This window comes from Aulostomus chinensis, chromosome 2, assembly GCF_037954235.1.
Source record: "Aulostomus chinensis isolate RoL2024-O1b breed Wild chromosome 2, RoL_Achi_v1.0, whole genome shotgun sequence".
Lineage (NCBI taxonomy): Eukaryota > Metazoa > Chordata > Actinopteri > Syngnathiformes > Aulostomidae > Aulostomus > Aulostomus chinensis.
The window spans coordinates 9,153,237-9,170,341 of NC_141321.1; the positions used below are offsets into that span (position 1 = coordinate 9,153,237).

Sequence of the window (17,105 nt, forward strand, 5' to 3'; positions counted from 1 at the left end):
ATCCCTCAAATCTAGGAGTTTCACAGCCAGACACTTGTTTTCTCTCTCTGTCTCTGTCTCTCTCTCTCTCTGTCTCTCTCTCTGTCTCTATCTCTCTCTCTCTCTGCCGGTATTTTTCTCTTCTTCTCTCTGCTGCCGTCTCCTCATTGTTGTCCTCCTGGCACCCCTGACTCAGCTAATGATCAGCAATGCAGGAGAATTTTTGTAACCATGCAAACTCAGAAGTTCCATCTGCTCATAAATGAATAAAATAACAGCAGTTACCTGGTTCAGGAAAACAAACATGGATTTGAGTTTGACTTAAACTGGTTTGATGTAATGGTCAGGCTGACAGATGATGAACTGGACAACAACAGCAAGAATGAGGAGAAAATGATTTGGCAGATCGTGGACAGAGGGAAGTGATTGTTAAGTATTGGGATTGTGAGGGGCGGCGTGGCTCAGAGGAAGAGTGGCTGTCTGGCAACCGAAAGGTCGCTGGTTTGATCCTCACTTCCCCCGCTGACCATGTCCAAGTATCCTTGAGCAAGATACTGAACCCCTAATTGCTCCTGATGGGCCTGTGACAGACTGGTGACCTGTCCAGGGTGAACCCCGCCTCTCACCCAATGTCAGCTGGGATAGGCCCCGGGGGAGGCTGGGGCAGGGATGAAGTACTCATAGGTCCTTTTCATAACACTAACTCAAACTAAATGGAGAACCCTAAACTACAAACCCTCCTCTGAGGAGAACAAAGATATAAATTGGAGCACAATCACATGATATTTAAGAATTTGCAGTTTACACGTGTCATACAAATGTGTCACAGCTGCCACAGTGCCTGCTTTGGCCTGAAACTAGCTTTAGGCAAGCCATTTTCCCCTATTTTCAGCCTTTTAGCTAAGCTAACTGTAAGCGTCACACTGTATTTAACAGACACATGAACGCACAAGGAGGGTGAACCAGAAATACCACACTGCAGGTGTAGGCTTCACAAGTCCATCCTCAAGTTCCTACATAAAGTTGAGTACAAAATTTAAACAGCTTTCTTGTGTTTCTCTTTTTCCCACCACAACCCTACCTCCTCCTTCAAGGACAAATATGAAGGATTCAGTGCCATCTAGTGGTGAGGCTGCAGACTGCAGCCAACCCTTCATCATTTCACCGCTGCCTCTGGTCGGAGGAACGTCGGTGGCCTTCAGGTCAGTGTAACGTGAGCCATGAAACCGTAGTTATGTGTGTTTTATGAAAACACGGTGGTGCAACGTGAGGACACACTTCATAAAATGGAGGCATTTCTAATTAAAACACAATTCTCAGTTTTACACGCTAATAAAAACATAAAGATGGATATTACATTCCTTTTCTGATGATGAAACCCTACACATTGGTACTTGAAGGCCAAAAAAACCCAGAACAAAATAAAAATCCAGTATGGCAGGTTTCAACTGCAGTAATTCCCTCAAGTGGATAAATCAATGGACATCCATCTCAGACGTGTCTGAATAGCAGCAGAGAGACCCACACAGGAGCAATGACGAGACGGAGTTTATTGGGTTTTTGTGGGCTAATTACAGGACTGGGAGACAGACTCCGGCGTCAGGAGGGACGCTTATATCATTAACGTTGAGGACAGAGGAGCAATGAGATGCCTGGGGTGAAGTGTGACGCTGGATGCCATAAATGCCAGAAGGTTATGAAAAATGCAATCAGATACAGTCGCTCTCAGGTGTCTGCGCTTCTCGCTGGATTAGAATAGCATCATTAGGATGAATTATTGATCGGGATTATTTCTCTTCGCAGCAGTTTGACGGAGGGACATTTCATGAGACCAAACTGTTTCTCTTGTTCATCAGCACGTCAGCGTTTGCAGAAGCGTGGAGGCAGCAGGAAGTGATGAACCAGTAGCTTGATGACTTTATCATCAAAATATAGAAAAGTTATTAAGACATCCGACTGAATTTCAATGCACAACAACAAACAGCAAGCACGGAGGGCAGCAGTGTGAACCGAGGACCTGACACAGAGACCTGAGCTCAGACACAAACTGAAGTATCACGAGGACAGCAAAGACAAACACTGGACCAGAGCTGTGGAGGATGAAGACTCATTCTGGACTCAAGAGACTTTGGCTAGAAAGACCTCCTCTGACAGAGAGGGGGCCCTCCTTACACCGGCCCCCACCCGCTCCCCTTCACTACGAGTCACCCCGTATGACGTCACACACAAAGCAGGAGGAGGACGCTCCTTTTCAAGATGGAGGACGTGGAAGCTTTTGGACTTCCAGCTCTCGCCATGGTTACGTCAAGCTTCTTAGGCTGGCTGTATTCCCTCATCATGTTTCTGTGCTAACTTGTTTGCCTGTTGAAGGCTGCAGAACATCCACTAAACAAGGAGAAGGACCTGCCAGGTGTTTACGTCACCACACACACACACACACACACACCATGATGAAGCTTATATAAGATACACACAGCTTGTGTTCAGGTGTATGCCCTATAATTAATATATAAATGAAAAAAAGGAACTTAAATCTGTACAGCACGCTCGCTGATGGAGGCTTCTGTGGTCCACCCCCACCTTCAGTACAGAGAGGAGCGGCTGATGAGACACTGGAGTGACAGGCAGAGTCAGAGGGTTCACTGACAGACTCTACTACTTGATTGTGGGTTAAGAATGTTCGCAGACAGAAAAAATTATAGCGACTACGTCTGCTGAGGGGAACAAACATTTGCCACTGTCTGTCTGTGAAAGCCACCAGGACGATAGCAATTTAAATGAAACTCGTCGGAGGGGCGGAGCCCGCATCAACGGAGAGACCAGTCACTGTTTGATGAGTCCGGGATTGTAAACTGTCCTTAACTGTATGTTTTCTCACGCCAAAGGTGTAACATTTCCAGGTTGGAGTCTGGAGTTGGAGTGGGTCTGCTCCACTCATTCCCAGCGTTCAAATATGGAACAAACATCCACTGGGACTCAAAGATGAGCTGGAAAAGTTTTGGTGGTCAAAGGTCAAAGGTCAGAGATGTTCACTTGGACTCCAAGATAAGGTGATTATATTTTGATGACGGTCAAAGGTTACTATGACTACACTTCACATGCTAATTTTGCCCAAATTTCACTCAAACATCTGAAGGGCATGTAATGATGACATTTTATATCCAAAAGGTCAACTTCAATGTGACATCATCATGTTCCAAAGACCCTCTCCGTCATTGCAATAATCTCATGTACAGAGGAACGTGTCTGGACGAAAGCAGGGTGGGAACTCCTGCGTCTCATCAGTCGCTCTTCTAGTTTCCATTTTTATTCTCTTCACTTCATTCCATTTTCTATTTTCTCCCTCCGTTCTTACCTGTACCTTCAGAACAGCATGGAACAGATTGCAGAATTCAGAGGACGCAACCCTGTGCTCCTGACTGTCCTTAATTTGTGTGTGTGTGTGTGTGTGTGTGTGTGTGTGTGTGTGTGTGTGTGTGTGTGTTCACCTTTGTGGAACCATCTTTGCAAACCAACCCTCTGAGCTCACTGACACTTCACCTAAAAACCATATCCCCACTAACTTTGAAACGACGCGTTCCTTAATTACTTTTTACGAGTCCTCGGGTTAAATCAAGTCTTTAAATCTGTGTTACGTTGGTGTAGACACAGAGGCTTCTGTCCTCTACCTGAAAGAGTGCGAGCTGCTGTTATCAAAGGGAATAAGTTCATTCAGAGGAAGCCAGATCCCAGCCCTGTGGTGCACTGCTAACAAATTTGTTTGCATTGTGTTTCATGAGCTCCATGGGCAGTGTTTGCATACGTTCATCAAACAAGTGATTCGACATGCCTAAACAACAGCAGAGTTTTCGAGGTAACAACCACCTCTGGTGACAGCTAGGAGACAGACTGCTGCTACTGATCAAAGCCTACGATGAGAGAGGAGGGGGACTGATTTCTGTCAGGCAATGCTAACACCTCCCATCTATTCACGGCATTATTCTTTGTGCTAATGCGGCTCGGGGAGGAGAAGCTGCTCTATCTTCTTGTCTGGCTCAGGGGACGATGGTAAATGGTAAATGGGCAACTACCCCCCCCCCCCCCCCCCATTAGCATCTCCCATTAACATTAGCCTGCTTGATTACACTGGCCTGCGTTTAAAAACTTTAAAAAGGTCAAAGGTTTTTCACCTGATTTGTATACCTGTATATTTTGGTGTGCTGAATCCAAAAATAACACCCATTTTCTTTGATCAGGTCGAGTTTTTAAGATATAAGTGCTCATTTTGACCCTCAAACAGTACTAATTCAAGAAAAACGAGGCTTTAGTCGGCCCAATCTTGGTTGGTTGTCGCTTAAGTCAGTAATAAACTTTCTTGGAAACAATCGCAGTGCAGAATATGAGAGAGAAGTCGACGAACTCTTCCGAAGAACTTCCAAAAATTAGGGGCTCGCATGTCAGCCAAAATGCACCTTCAACGGTCTCACTTGGACTATTTCCCTCAAAACTGTGGAGACTTCAGTGAGGAACAGGGAGAGCGCTTCCACCAGGACATTCGTGTCATGGAAGAACGCTAGTTGGGTGGCTACTCAGCACAGGAGAAAGCCACTAAAAAGGCCCTTCACCCGTGATTAGCTTTTGCGTAACGTCTGATCATTATTTTCTGAAGTTTGTTTCGATAAAATGCTTGCTTTTTGTGAAGCACATTATCCAAAATAAAAAGGTAGTAAATAGTAATAAAGGGAGTTAATTATTTTACAACCCCCATATCTCAAAAACTTGACCTGATTGGACAAAATGAGCATGATTTGGGGACTTAGCAGAGCAAACTACCCTAGGATCACCTATCACATGCTTGACCTTTTTTTCTCGGCAGGCCAGTGTTATGAGTGCAAATAGTAGCAGCTGCGTGTTAGCATGTCACCTCATCATGTTTATTTTAGTCTATCAGAAGCACGCTACCCATTCCTAACATTCCGACACGTTATGGTCACACCGGTTAAACACTCGGAGCATACCGAGTAGCAAAGGAGAAGTAAACAGGATCAATAAAAGAAAAACACAAGGTCCTTATAACTGAGGTGATGAAATCCTTCATTTGACAATCGCTGCATGAAACGACGAATAATTTACTGATCTAAGATCAATAAGAGGCTGCTTTCATCAATCATTTGTTTGAGCACTGTGACGGAACTCAAGTCATAATAAACCGAATCTGTCCATCTTCAATAAATGATTACAAACAACAAAAAACAGAAAACTGCAGAGTCTGGTAATTATTTCAAGCGATTGCACCAGGCGTTTAAGAGAAACGTTTTTATTTGTATACCCCTTTAAAAAGCAAGTTTTAAAGCACAAAGATTTACTCTGTGTATAAACACCTCTATTCCTTGGACTACAAAATGGTAGCATTCGCACATTGTGCTTGGATTGCAAAGTTGCAATGTCTGTACAACCACTCCAGGTCTCCCGTGGTGACACGACCAAGTAAACATGTTATTGCATAAATTACATTTGACCTCCGAGGCCACACGTTAGCAGAATGTGGAAAGACAGAAAGAAAGCGCTAAGATGAGAGTAAAGTCTTGTATCTCTTACACAGCGAACAATGATAGCAGCTTTCTCGATGAAGGCGTTGCACAATTGTCCTGAAATTAAATTTAAAAAAAATAAAGACAATTATGTAAATAAACAGTTGTGCTTTTATCTACTTAGCAGAACACTGAAATCCCCTGCAATCACGCCAACGAATGATGTAACCACATTCTCCAGAAAGACTTGCGATTGGCTCACTTCCCTTTAAAACAGTAGCCGACTAAATGCTAATCTCTAGTTGCACACAGCCCCTTTATCTTACGAGTTTTACACTTCTTTTTTTTGCTTTATTTTTGCTAAAATCTATTCCACCTACATTTGAAAAACTAGCATTTGTCAAGGCAGCGTCCCCTCGTGATGTCTCCAAGAAGACTCATCACCAAATGCTGAATGGAAATTGCTTTGCACAAAAATATCCAAATTCCCTTTGGTATAAAGAAAGTGAACTTGTTACACTTACACAGCTTCAATTCCTTAAAATGACAACGTGTGAGTTACGCAAGTGTTCATGGGAGGGAAATAACAGCAGGAATCAAAGAAATCAAGGTTCAGAGTGTAAAATCAACCAAATGGCTGCTATTAAAAAGGAAAAAAAAATCAACAACGACAAACATCCGCTATGATGGAAGATTCAGAGTACTGTTGAATGAAGTCAAAATATTTTCAGAAAAAAATAATTTCCTTTAAAATGTCATTACCTCCCACTGCAACACTATAAGCAAAGCTTGCTTCTAGATGGAAAAGCTGGTCATTCCAGTTCATCCAATCCAATTTCATTTTTTTCCCGACAGTGAATGCATATTTAATAGTTACATGACAGCGTCCTTGCCCTTCTTGTGTGTCACTTTACTAGCTTGCGAGTCACAACTCTTGTAATATTTCTCCAATTCTAATTTAGAGATGTCCCACTGGCCGTAATCATAAACGCTCACTTAGTTTTTCTGCGGTCGATGTTGAATCCAAATGAGCCTGATTCACTGCGGCAGTAGATAAGTTGAAAGCAAACTGTCAGGGGAAAAGAGTTCCAATCGGAAAGATTCCTCAAGTTTTATGATAAATGACCAAAAAAAAAAAGAATAAATAGAGAGTCTGATCGCTGTGATTCTTCTGCTTCAGACAATCACGGAGATCAATGAGCGCCTCCTTGGTGCTGCAGGCTCCAGTGTGACATCGGTGAGCGCTGACTCATCGCTGACTCGCCACTCTAGCCTATTTGTGAGGTGAACCGTTGCGTTGTGGCTCATCTGTCACTGAATTTATTCCTAATTCAAAGATGGAGTTAGCCAGGATGGGCTCGTTTACCTAGGCATGACAGGACCAGAGTGCCAAACTTTGAAAAATCTGGAGGAAACACTGATTTGACGATGTATTTTAAAGTTACTTGTCACTTCAAGACAACACCAAAACTAAAGAGGTAAGACTTTCTTTGTGTGATGAGCTTCCCCTCAGGTCTGAAGACGAGGACAAGGATCGGTGGTTCTAGTGGTTCAGTTCTCTGCGCTGCTCTTCAACACGTTTATTAGTGATCTGCTGAGACCTCAGGATCTCTGGAGTGACACACGTCTGTCTTACAACCTGAGCTGAAGGAGTCGTAGCTTCGCTCTGCGTGGACACATTCATAACTTGGTCACCAACGAGGTTCGGTTTGAAACTTATACCAGATGGGGTGGCGTCCTAAATTAATTGGACATGGGCAGCCTCAGCCCCGGCGGCTCATGGGGATGAATTATTGATCAGGATTGGTGGAGGGTTCATCTCTGGCGACACCCTGCCTGCAGGCTCAACTAAACACAACTTGGTCCCATGATGGTGCAGGCCAGATGTGTGAGGGAACCATGTGACATCGAACACTGAGGTCTTGTTCCTTCAAATGGATCTCATGTAGCCTGACAGGCAAAGAAAAATCAAATGCAACACTTACTTTTCATGTAAGTGACAAAATTGTTTCAAGCAAAGTTTCTGTTCATATACAACTGTAGTTTATGGGACAGGGCTTGATAAAAAGTGGCAGAGCAAAGCCGCTGCTAACATCTGTAGAGATATGATAGCAAAATCATTTCCATACATACAGGATATACAAAACCTAAAAAAAAAGCAGAACTCATTGAGATGAAAAACTGTTGCACAACTGTTGTTGTGACATGAATTCAAATGCAAAGTTGGTAAGATGAGTGTTTTTGGCAACTTCTTCCCTCCAAATGTGTTATGATACATTCTGTTATTTACAGGGTATTTGCTCCAGTTAACGATGTAAATCTGAAATTAAATGGTTAAAAAAAAATAATTTGAGAACTGAGTTGTGGATCAGTTGAAGGATGTTGGATATGTGATTCAGTATCAACAATTCGAGCAGTTACGTCTTCCTCTATCATCATATATTCTGATTACAAAACACGCACGCACGCACGCACGCACACACACACACACACACACACACGTGTTCTTCTTGAACACAAACACTCAGACTTTAAAACTAGGTCTGTGCATAATAACAAACACTAGCTCAAGGAAAGAAGAGTGGAGAGCTACAATCATTGTTACAGAAAATAAAACCTGCAACAGAGCACACCAGAAAGTGAAAGTTGAGAGCTGCAGCTACTAAAACTCATCCCTTAGATCAGAAACCTCAGAAGCTAAAACTGGGACACATATAGACACACAATGCGAGCCCCCCCATTCACTTCCAGTCATCACACACACAGGATATCCCACCACCTCAGCTGCGTATCGTGTCTGGCTCACAGTTCGCCTAGTTGTGCTTGGCACGAATCCCTTTTAAGTAGTTTTTCCAGCGTTTCAGCATATCCTGAAAGATGGGCGAGTTATCTATGGATGCCAGCAGCTGCAGCTGGTTGATGTGTGTGGTGTGATAGTCCCAGCGTGCCAGGTTGGGCGCAGTGCCCAAAATGAAGTGACGCAGGTCATAGATGCTCCCGGACCCCGTGTCATAGAGCGGCAGCATGGCCTTCAGCGACTCCATGCCGCGGCTGTACAGCTGGCTGGCCTCCCAGCCAAGCTTCTCACCAGCTGTCTCAGTCAAGTCGTAGAGGCCCACCAGGGAGTAGATGAAGCCGTTGAGGACAAAGGAGCTGGGAGAGGTGGGGTACTCTTCATACCAGTCATACCTGTTCATAAACACCGCTTTGACCCCGTGCTGAGCTGAAGGCAACTTATAGGGTCCAGTTGCCTTGAGGGCAGCGCTGAGGTAAACCTGGTCCCTGGTGAGGAGGTAGGCTCTCACCAGGGTGGACATGGCCTGGCCTTGGGCCATGGCCGAGTACCAGCCGGGATCCAGGGGTCGAAAGCCTTCACCCAATTTACGTGTGACCATGATGGGCCAGCCGCCACGTTCGTCCTGGTTGCGAACCAGCCAATTGCTGGCGGCGAAGAAGGCGGCCATGTGGGCGGTGGTGGAGACAGTAATGTTGTCAATGAAGCCATGCCCATGGAGGAGTATTCGCAGCACCCGTTTGGGCATGATCTAGGGGAGAATTCAAACAATGTATTAGGCTTAGCAGAGCTACCTCTCCATGTCATGGACCACCTGATTTATGATTCATGAGTTGCATTTTGCTATGAATCTGACCAGAAACTTAATTTCAAAATACATCTCATCTGATTAAAACAACAACAACAAAACCATGACATTTGACTTAATCTGGCCAGATTAACTTTTTACTATTTGAGTATTTCAGCATTCGTCATGGCATACTGAGAATAACACAATGCATAAATTGTTATGAGCACATGGGCGAATACTCTCAGCACAACAGCAAACCAACCTTCGTGGCCTTCACAGCCTTGGTGTTGGACAGACCGACGCCTTTCCTGAGGTCGGTTTGCAAGTCCCGAGTCAGGGTGCTCCAGGTGGTCCGCGGCCCGATGCCGTAGGTGATTTCGCGATCTTTGAAAGCGATGAGCTTCGTGTTGGTGACATAGTGAATGGTGAAGGGCAGGCTCCTCTCGGTGGTCTCCAGAGTCACAGACACACTGCCGTTGGAGATAAATTTGATGTCAAAGCTGATGATGAAGTCATTGGGGTTATCCAGCAGGAGGGACACACCCTCGCAGGGCTCTGTGGAGTTGTGGAAGCAGACCAAAACACTGAACATGAATATTCGGAGTAGATGATGCCAGATGAAACCCCTGACCTCATTTTCACTGAATTTAAAGATTTCTGAGCAATCATATTCAACAATGGACAATTTTTAGTTAATTGCTGCCTTTTACACTGGGTCTTTTTAAATTAATACTTGCATTTTTCCTCCTGTTCCTACGACGGTACAAATCCAAAATGATCAAGTGTCTTGTAAGTGTACAACGAGCAATTCTTGTTCTCAACCAGATGGGTGTCTAGAATCGTGATTCACCTGCGTGAAGTTTTGTGTTTGTGTGTGTAAGGAAGAGTTACAGCATGCACACGTGGAGACGAGCCTCTCATGGGATGTACAGGACAGATGTGTTACTGCACATTGAGCTTAATTAGGAGGACAGAAAACAGGGAAGAAGGGAGAATTTGGAGAACAGCACCAGATGGAGAAAGAGAGTGAAACGGATGCACAGCAACAACTTTTCTGTTTGCATCCCAACAACTCTCTCTGACACCAACACAGATGATATTCTGTTTCAACACCGCCACCACTCCTCTTACACAACTCTGTGCCAGCTCAGTTCAGGCACTTCAGTCGCTGTTCTGAAATCATTTCAACCCCCTTGAGTGCCAACTGCTTCTGGAATAATCTCTGCTTTGGCCTCATTACTTGGTCTGCAAAGCTGAAAAACTTTTCTAAATCATGGCTTCACAGAGGATGACGAGAGGGAGAAAGAGTGACGGGGTCAAGAAGAAGGCTGGGTGATGGGATGATGGGTTGCACAAGTGCCCTTACAGTCAGACAAAGAATGAAAATGAGCCAACAGTGAGAAGACAGTTGAGAGTCCGAGACAGGGAGAGATCTCGCATGACATCAGCTGAGAAAGCACAAGTTGACGAGGGCGACTGAGACACAAAGACAGCCACGAGGAGGAGAATGTCGGGGAGAGACAGTCTGGCAGGGGCCTCTGGATGACTACGGCACTTTAATGCACTCATAAATCCATTACTTAAGGCAATGCAGAGAGTAAGTGGATTTGTACTCTGGCCCTGTGATTACTCTGCCATCAATAAAGGATGGGCAGGGAATATAGAGGAGGTTCCACCTCTTCTGCACCCTCGAAAGCTATTTTGCACTCAGGTATGAGGCAGGGATGATGTAGAGAGAACTTTGTTGACACAAAACCAAGCTTGGGTTATCAACGCAAAGACAACAAAACTTGCATGATAATTGACATGTGTGTCTGATCAGAGCGATATGGGTGTGTGCACACGAGGATTACTAATCTCTGGTGAAATGTCGGTGTCGAGACACAGGGCAGAGAGGATGCCTCCAAGAAAGTATTCCAAAGTCAGTATCTCGTGGCTCTGGCAGCAGTTTCAGCCTCCAGTGTATGTCGAGAAGTTTATCAGCTTTGCACAGTCAGTCCCAATTTATCTTTGCAAAACTGCTAGATTTCTCTAAGTTTGTATGAGGATCAAGACTTCCAGGCTTTTTCAAGTCCACTTGGACTTGGCCACTCAAAATCATTTTTTACTGAAATTCAGGAGTAGTTTGTATTCTAGCGTCGCAAAAGCCAATTCTGTTTTGATTTTTCTGTCCCGAATTTGACCTGAAACTTTCAGGTGTCAACTGTCGTGTTGTGGCTGCAGTGTTTTTTGATGTTTCTTGGTAACAATGCAGAAAAACTGTGTTTGGAGCCAAGTTGGAAACATCCACTGGAGGCTGGACCACGTGTCTTACAAGAAGTTTGACAGGCGAACGAGTCTCAACAATGCTGCCAAAACACTCCCAGGATATCACAGTGAGATGAAGGTGTAAACATGTAGACAACAGACTTGAGATCAGAACACCCAACATGTCTTCATCTGATACGCCTCTTCTGACAATGACCCTCTTCAGGTTTGAGGGAGTTAGAAAATGCTATTCGCGTAGCAACGTCTCATTCAGAGTTTTGTCTTATTCAGGTGAATATCAGAACCTTGCTGGCCATGTAAATGCTGCCAATGCGTGATTGTATGTTAGTGTGGTAATATTGTGCATTCGAAATACGAAAGATTGCAATTCTCCAATTGTTTTCTCAATCAATCTTTTTGTCCATAAAACCAATCAGCTTGTAACAGCCCCAGATGTCTGAGACTATTATCTTTGTCCCACAAGCATTCTGAATGTTCAGTTCACTATCATAAAAGATAAAAATCCTCACAAGAGGGAAACTTGTAAACATTTGGCATTTGATCAAAATCCAGAGTTCATTCATTTATCCATGGAGCAGTGGTTAAAAAAAAAGGTATAAAACTTTTTTATAGACTCTGGTGACTGAGTCTATAAAATCCATATGCATGCACACTTCGTTCAAAGTTAATTTCCGAATAACCAAGCACCAAGCCCAAAGGGACTGAGAGAATCAAGGTGCTCCGACGCGGACAGTGCAGGAATGTGCAGATGGTAGATAGTAAGTTATTATCTGGGGACCAACGATTGATCCACTTGTCAGAGGATTGGAGAGGCTGCTCAACACCAGTGCCCTAGATACAGTAAGGAGGAAAAATGAAACACCAAAACAAAAAAGAAAGAGGAGGAGGAGGAGGAGGAGGAAGAGGGAGGCAAAGAACTTGACAGCAGAGGAAGTCAACATGCAGAGTTTAGATGGGTTTTCAGATGAGGGAGCAGAGAAAGGCGTTAAATAGATGAAGCCAATATGATGGTAATGTTTAGGAAGAGGGCTGATCGGGGGCTGTGGATGAGTAAATAGAAGACAGACAGAAATCCAGAGGCAGACGAGAGAGATTAATGGGGGAAAATATAGTGGTGAGGGAGGAGTGATGAAGAAAACCAAGCCCAGGGACCAGACCTATGATGATGAGTTGGGCTGTTAAGGAAGGTGAGAGGGAGAAAAAAAAAAGAGCAAAGTGGTGAAATGAAAAGAAACTGTTGATGATGAAAGAATTAGGAGGGGGGAGAGGAAAATTACAGTGGAGACAGCAGCAAATTGAGGACAGTGTGCCCCGGAAATATCAGCAGGAGATCAGAGGAGAGGAAGGCAGCTCGCCGTTCAGCTCACCGGCTGAACGGTTTGCATTTCTGCCAATTCCAGAAATAAACCCTCCAAAACTAGTGTGCAGCCTCGGCCGCTTTAGAACTGTAGAACCACCTTTGTCCAATATAATTGGATTGAAATGACAGGACCAAATGCACACCGGCCCTCTGCATCATGTCCAGCATTTGTCAGCAAAAGCGGAATGTCTACAAGTTTCTTTACCAAAAGCTGAATATAAAAGTATTACTATAGGTATAGAATCTGCCCACTCACCTGCTTTTTCATCCTCTATCAATCTGCTGCCTATTTTCCTAATAACTGTTCAGGTTATATAACGTCTGAAAATAGTGAAAATGTCATCCTCCTGGTTTTGAAGGTCATGTCTTTGAGGTGTCTGTTTTGTTGAATCAAAGATATTAAATGTCACACGAGACAAAGCAAAGCAGGGAAGCTGCATGCCGTGGCTCTGAGTACAGTTCAGTTTCTGTCTTTATAGATTATTCAGTGAAAAGGCAGCACATAATAATCAACGACACAGTTTGAGGGAGGTTAGAGTCTTAATGAGCCTTCCATAGTGTGAATATGGTCAATTAAATGTACCAGGGACTGTGGCTTTGTCCTTCAGTTTTATTGAAAGTGGCAAAATTGGTCTTTTCTTCAGACATATTAATTACGCGCAAGTAATTACATGACAAACAGATAAAAAAGATGTCACTGTTGCTTTTCATATTTGTGGCATTAACTTACTGATTACATTAGTTAGGTTATTTTGGTAAGGCACGATGCTGATGTGAGGTTCTCAAAGCGCACCATATTTTCAGTCTACAAATATTGAGGACGTTCAGTTGAATCACCTCTGATGATTTCAAGTATGATTGTTCATAAATAATTGACAATGGAGCAGCTTGAGGCTACATGAGCCTCCGCAAAATAACGGGCAACTTCAAGTATTACTGTGATTATTGAAGTCAGAGTAAGAAACTTAGGAAAAAATACTCAAATAGTGGGAATAAATTGTATATTTACCACGCTTTTCCTGAAGGGTTTTCTGATGACAAAGGGACACAAAATAACAGTCGAGCACAAAGCAGAGCATTCCACACTCTAGAAGTTCAAATTAGATGTTGGAACAATGAGAAGCGAGACGTGAGGATCTCAAGAGAAGGACCAAGCTTCAGCCAAGATGGCAGACCTTTATGTGACTTCATCTCAGCTGTGGACCTACTCTTGGATCACTGGTGCAAGTGAACACACTGCTGCTTTAGTCTTTCCATGGGATTCTGTCGCGTGAAAAACATGAGATTATGTGTCACTCCTTGTGAGTGGCACGTTCTGACTGTGGTCGTCTCCCAGCAGCTGCTGGTTACTGTGTTCGTGCTTCACCTAGAGGACGCTTTCTCAGTGTTTCATCATACGTATCAGAGCAAGCTGAAGCCCTGAGTTTGGACATCTGGGATCATTTCACACACGTTCATGCGTGTGGATATCAACATCATAACTGTATGCCTTTAAGTGTACGTAGGAGGCATGTCAGCCAGTGCTCTTCATACTTTGTGAGGAACCTCTGGGGGGGTAAGGACTCACTTCTGTTAGGTCTGCTCTCTCCCTCTTCCTGTCAGTGTTCTTGTTGTCTGGCATTGTAATTATTTCAAAACTCGAGGGTGCACGCACGCACAGCACCGTTATCTGCAGCTTCCTCAATGTTTTAACAGGTTCACTGGCTTGCACTATAAATGTTAAAAATCTCATCAGTAAGGGAAATTAAAACTTCAGCTTTACATGTCCACCTCTGTCCTGCGTTTACTTTACACGTAACTGAACAGCCCCACCAAAAGTAGGTTACGAGGGGAGGACAAGGCCTCAAAAGCTTTTTCTGTTGATTTACACTCTCCCGAAATTACGTTCCACATTTAAAAATTGGAGGAAGACTGGGTCAGGGGAAACCTGAGGATTCTTTACTGGATAAAAGCTTTCAAGTAAGTCTGACTTGCATGCAGCAAGTGCTCGCAGGTGTTTGTCAATCATTCCTGACTGATAAGTGGAGAGGACAGAATGAATTCAGGGTTATGTACGGTCTGAGAGATAACATATGCAGACAAGTGTCCCTTCAGCTTCAGCTGTTCATGCTCCTGGCTACTGCATTTCTGTCAGTAGTATCCGTGAGAACCTTCTTAATATGCAAATCTTATCACTGTCAGACTTAATAAAAAAAACAGGAGGAACAATGTGATGTTGTTTCTGCTATTTGTCAATGCATCATCAAAAATATATCATCAGAATGTGGGTCCACCCTCAAACAGCATGTTGGTATTCCACTAACGCAACAGTGATCACAGCAGGCTCCTACAGAAGCCAAGAAGCCAGAAGCAGGTCTCCTACAGAAGCCAAGCACTGTGCCAGAGGCCGTCTGGGCTCACGGAAGGCTTACGCACCTGAAGCACTGAACTGACGGACAAAGGTGGCACGAGTCTTGTCACGGACACGGATGAGACTGCAGCCACTCGGCACCCTCCATGACGCCGAGCTGGCCTGGTTATCTTTCTCTTCGGCTGTATCATAGACCTCCACGTGGGGTGGGTGCTCTGTCAGGTTTTTGCTGTAATGGCTCAAGCCATACTGGGCAACCTGGATGGTGTAGAAGTAGCCTTGAGGGCCCCACTGAGTAGACAGCGGCACACCTGGGGGCAGAGAGCAAAGAGATGGAAAAAGATGACTTTAAACAAGTACAAAAAACACCTTACATGTTAGCGATCATAGATATGTCTGTAGTTGTGTCTCTTTTTTTGTTCCTCTTAAAGCATACAAAAATAAAAAACATTGAGCTAACGTTGGCCTTTTGCTTCAGGTGTTGCCATTTAAGCTCTTTGTAGTCTATTTCAAGCACATACTCCTTTTGGATCTTGTCACAATATATTTTTTTTGTCTCGAGGAAAAACTGATTCTGTCATGTGCAGAGTCTCATTACAGTGCTATTACAACTGACGATACCAGAGAGACAACAATTATGTATTTTTTTTAAGAAATAGAGGACAATGGGAAATAGTCACTCAAAAACAGGAGACAAAGAGGTTAGGAGAAAAAAAAAAAACCCACCACAGAAGATGATTGGATGCTATGGTGTAATTGAACATAATCCGTTTTATCGGAGGAAAGCTTTCCTGCTCACAGAGCCAGAAACAGCTCAGGCGGAAGACTCAGTCTGATTAACAGATAGTTCACTTCAGCACCTTGTGGCTTAGAGAGAACATGAACAAGTCAAACTCATATCGCCTCCTCAGATCATGGATGCACTGGCTTCAACCATCCAGCTTCATGTGAGATGAGCTCACCCCGCACAGAGGTTGGCGCGGGTGATCTGTGGTTAGCATAGCAGCACCAAGCTGACAAAAGTGTCATCATCCTATCAGAGCAGCTGTGACAGTGTGTCCACGATTGCTGTGTTCCCGATTAGAATGTTAGTCACTCAAACCAATTTAAAAATCTGTATTTGATTGGGAGCTGTACAAAACCTATGCAAATACAAAGACGCTGGATTCCCGGGCAACGTGGATTTGATTCAAAACACAAAAACGAGTCACGAGGACGAGCTTCACCTCCTGCACCACACCTCTGGTTGAGAACAAGCTGACATGTGAATTTCAACTGTATCATTGTATTTGCGAATAGAAAAAAACAAAACAATCTGGCTGTAACTACAACTGGTTTCAAAGACGATGTCTCAGTCAGGAAGTCTGCGTCTATTTCATACGTGCTTATCAGAAGTTGCGTGTATTTTATCGCACGTTTAAAAAGGTCACCGGAGTTCGACTGAAAAGGAATTTGTGAATGTCTGTGTGATTTGTTTTGCAGTAGAATAGACAGTGAAGAAGTCAGAAAGGGAAAAAAAAAGAAAGACATTTATTAGAGAAGATTAAGTACTTCCACTAATCACAGCTCCCTCGGAGCGAGAACAGCATTATTCACTAATTCATCTCTTTGTCTCATTGACTCTGTGCTACAACTAGGAACAGTCAGACCTTTATTTACAAGCCTCTATGATAAAACCATCAGCGAGGGATGCAGAGGCACATAAATGTTTGTGTGTTTTCAAGAGCTTTTCTGTTGACAGAAACATTAAGGGAATTCTTTGTTTGTTGACGAATGACTGCAATTCTAAAAATTACTTGTGAAAAATAACAGTGATATCAATAATGTTCTCATACCCAAATCCCAATAATGTAACATTTAAAAGAAAAAAAAACCAGCATAAATTGTAGATTAAAATAGTTTAATCTTGCTGGGAGATGTTCCATCCGGGGACAAGTTTCCTCCCACAGAGTGCCGTCATCATCAGCAGAGATTTCCCGTATGTTGCTAGGGGTCTTCTTAAATAACTTCCATGAGCAGCAGAGAGTGTTGGAATAAAAACGCCCCCGTGACCT

General features: G+C 43.7%; 1 protein-coding gene across 5 annotated transcripts in view; it reads right to left on the reverse strand.

The window, feature by feature from the left end:
* Window positions 1-5,098: 5,098 nt before the first annotated feature.
* Window positions 5,099-17,105, reverse strand: part of glceb (glucuronic acid epimerase b) — a 60,535-nt gene continuing 48,528 nt past the window's right edge. For 2 of the 5 annotated variants that reach the window (XM_086226419.1, XM_086226440.1), the window contains 3 exons: window positions 15,117-15,362; window positions 9,336-9,628; window positions 5,099-9,034 (listed from right to left, as the gene is read on the reverse strand). In XM_086226419.1, the coding sequence (XP_086082545.1) occupies window positions 8,303-9,034; window positions 9,336-9,628; window positions 15,117-15,362 (1,271 nt within the window). In that variant the 3' untranslated portion in view covers window positions 5,099-8,302. The remainder of the gene's footprint in view (window positions 9,035-9,335; window positions 9,629-15,116; window positions 15,363-17,105) is intronic. The other 3 variants (XM_086226399.1, XM_086226408.1, XM_086226430.1) reach the window with 2 other exon arrangements.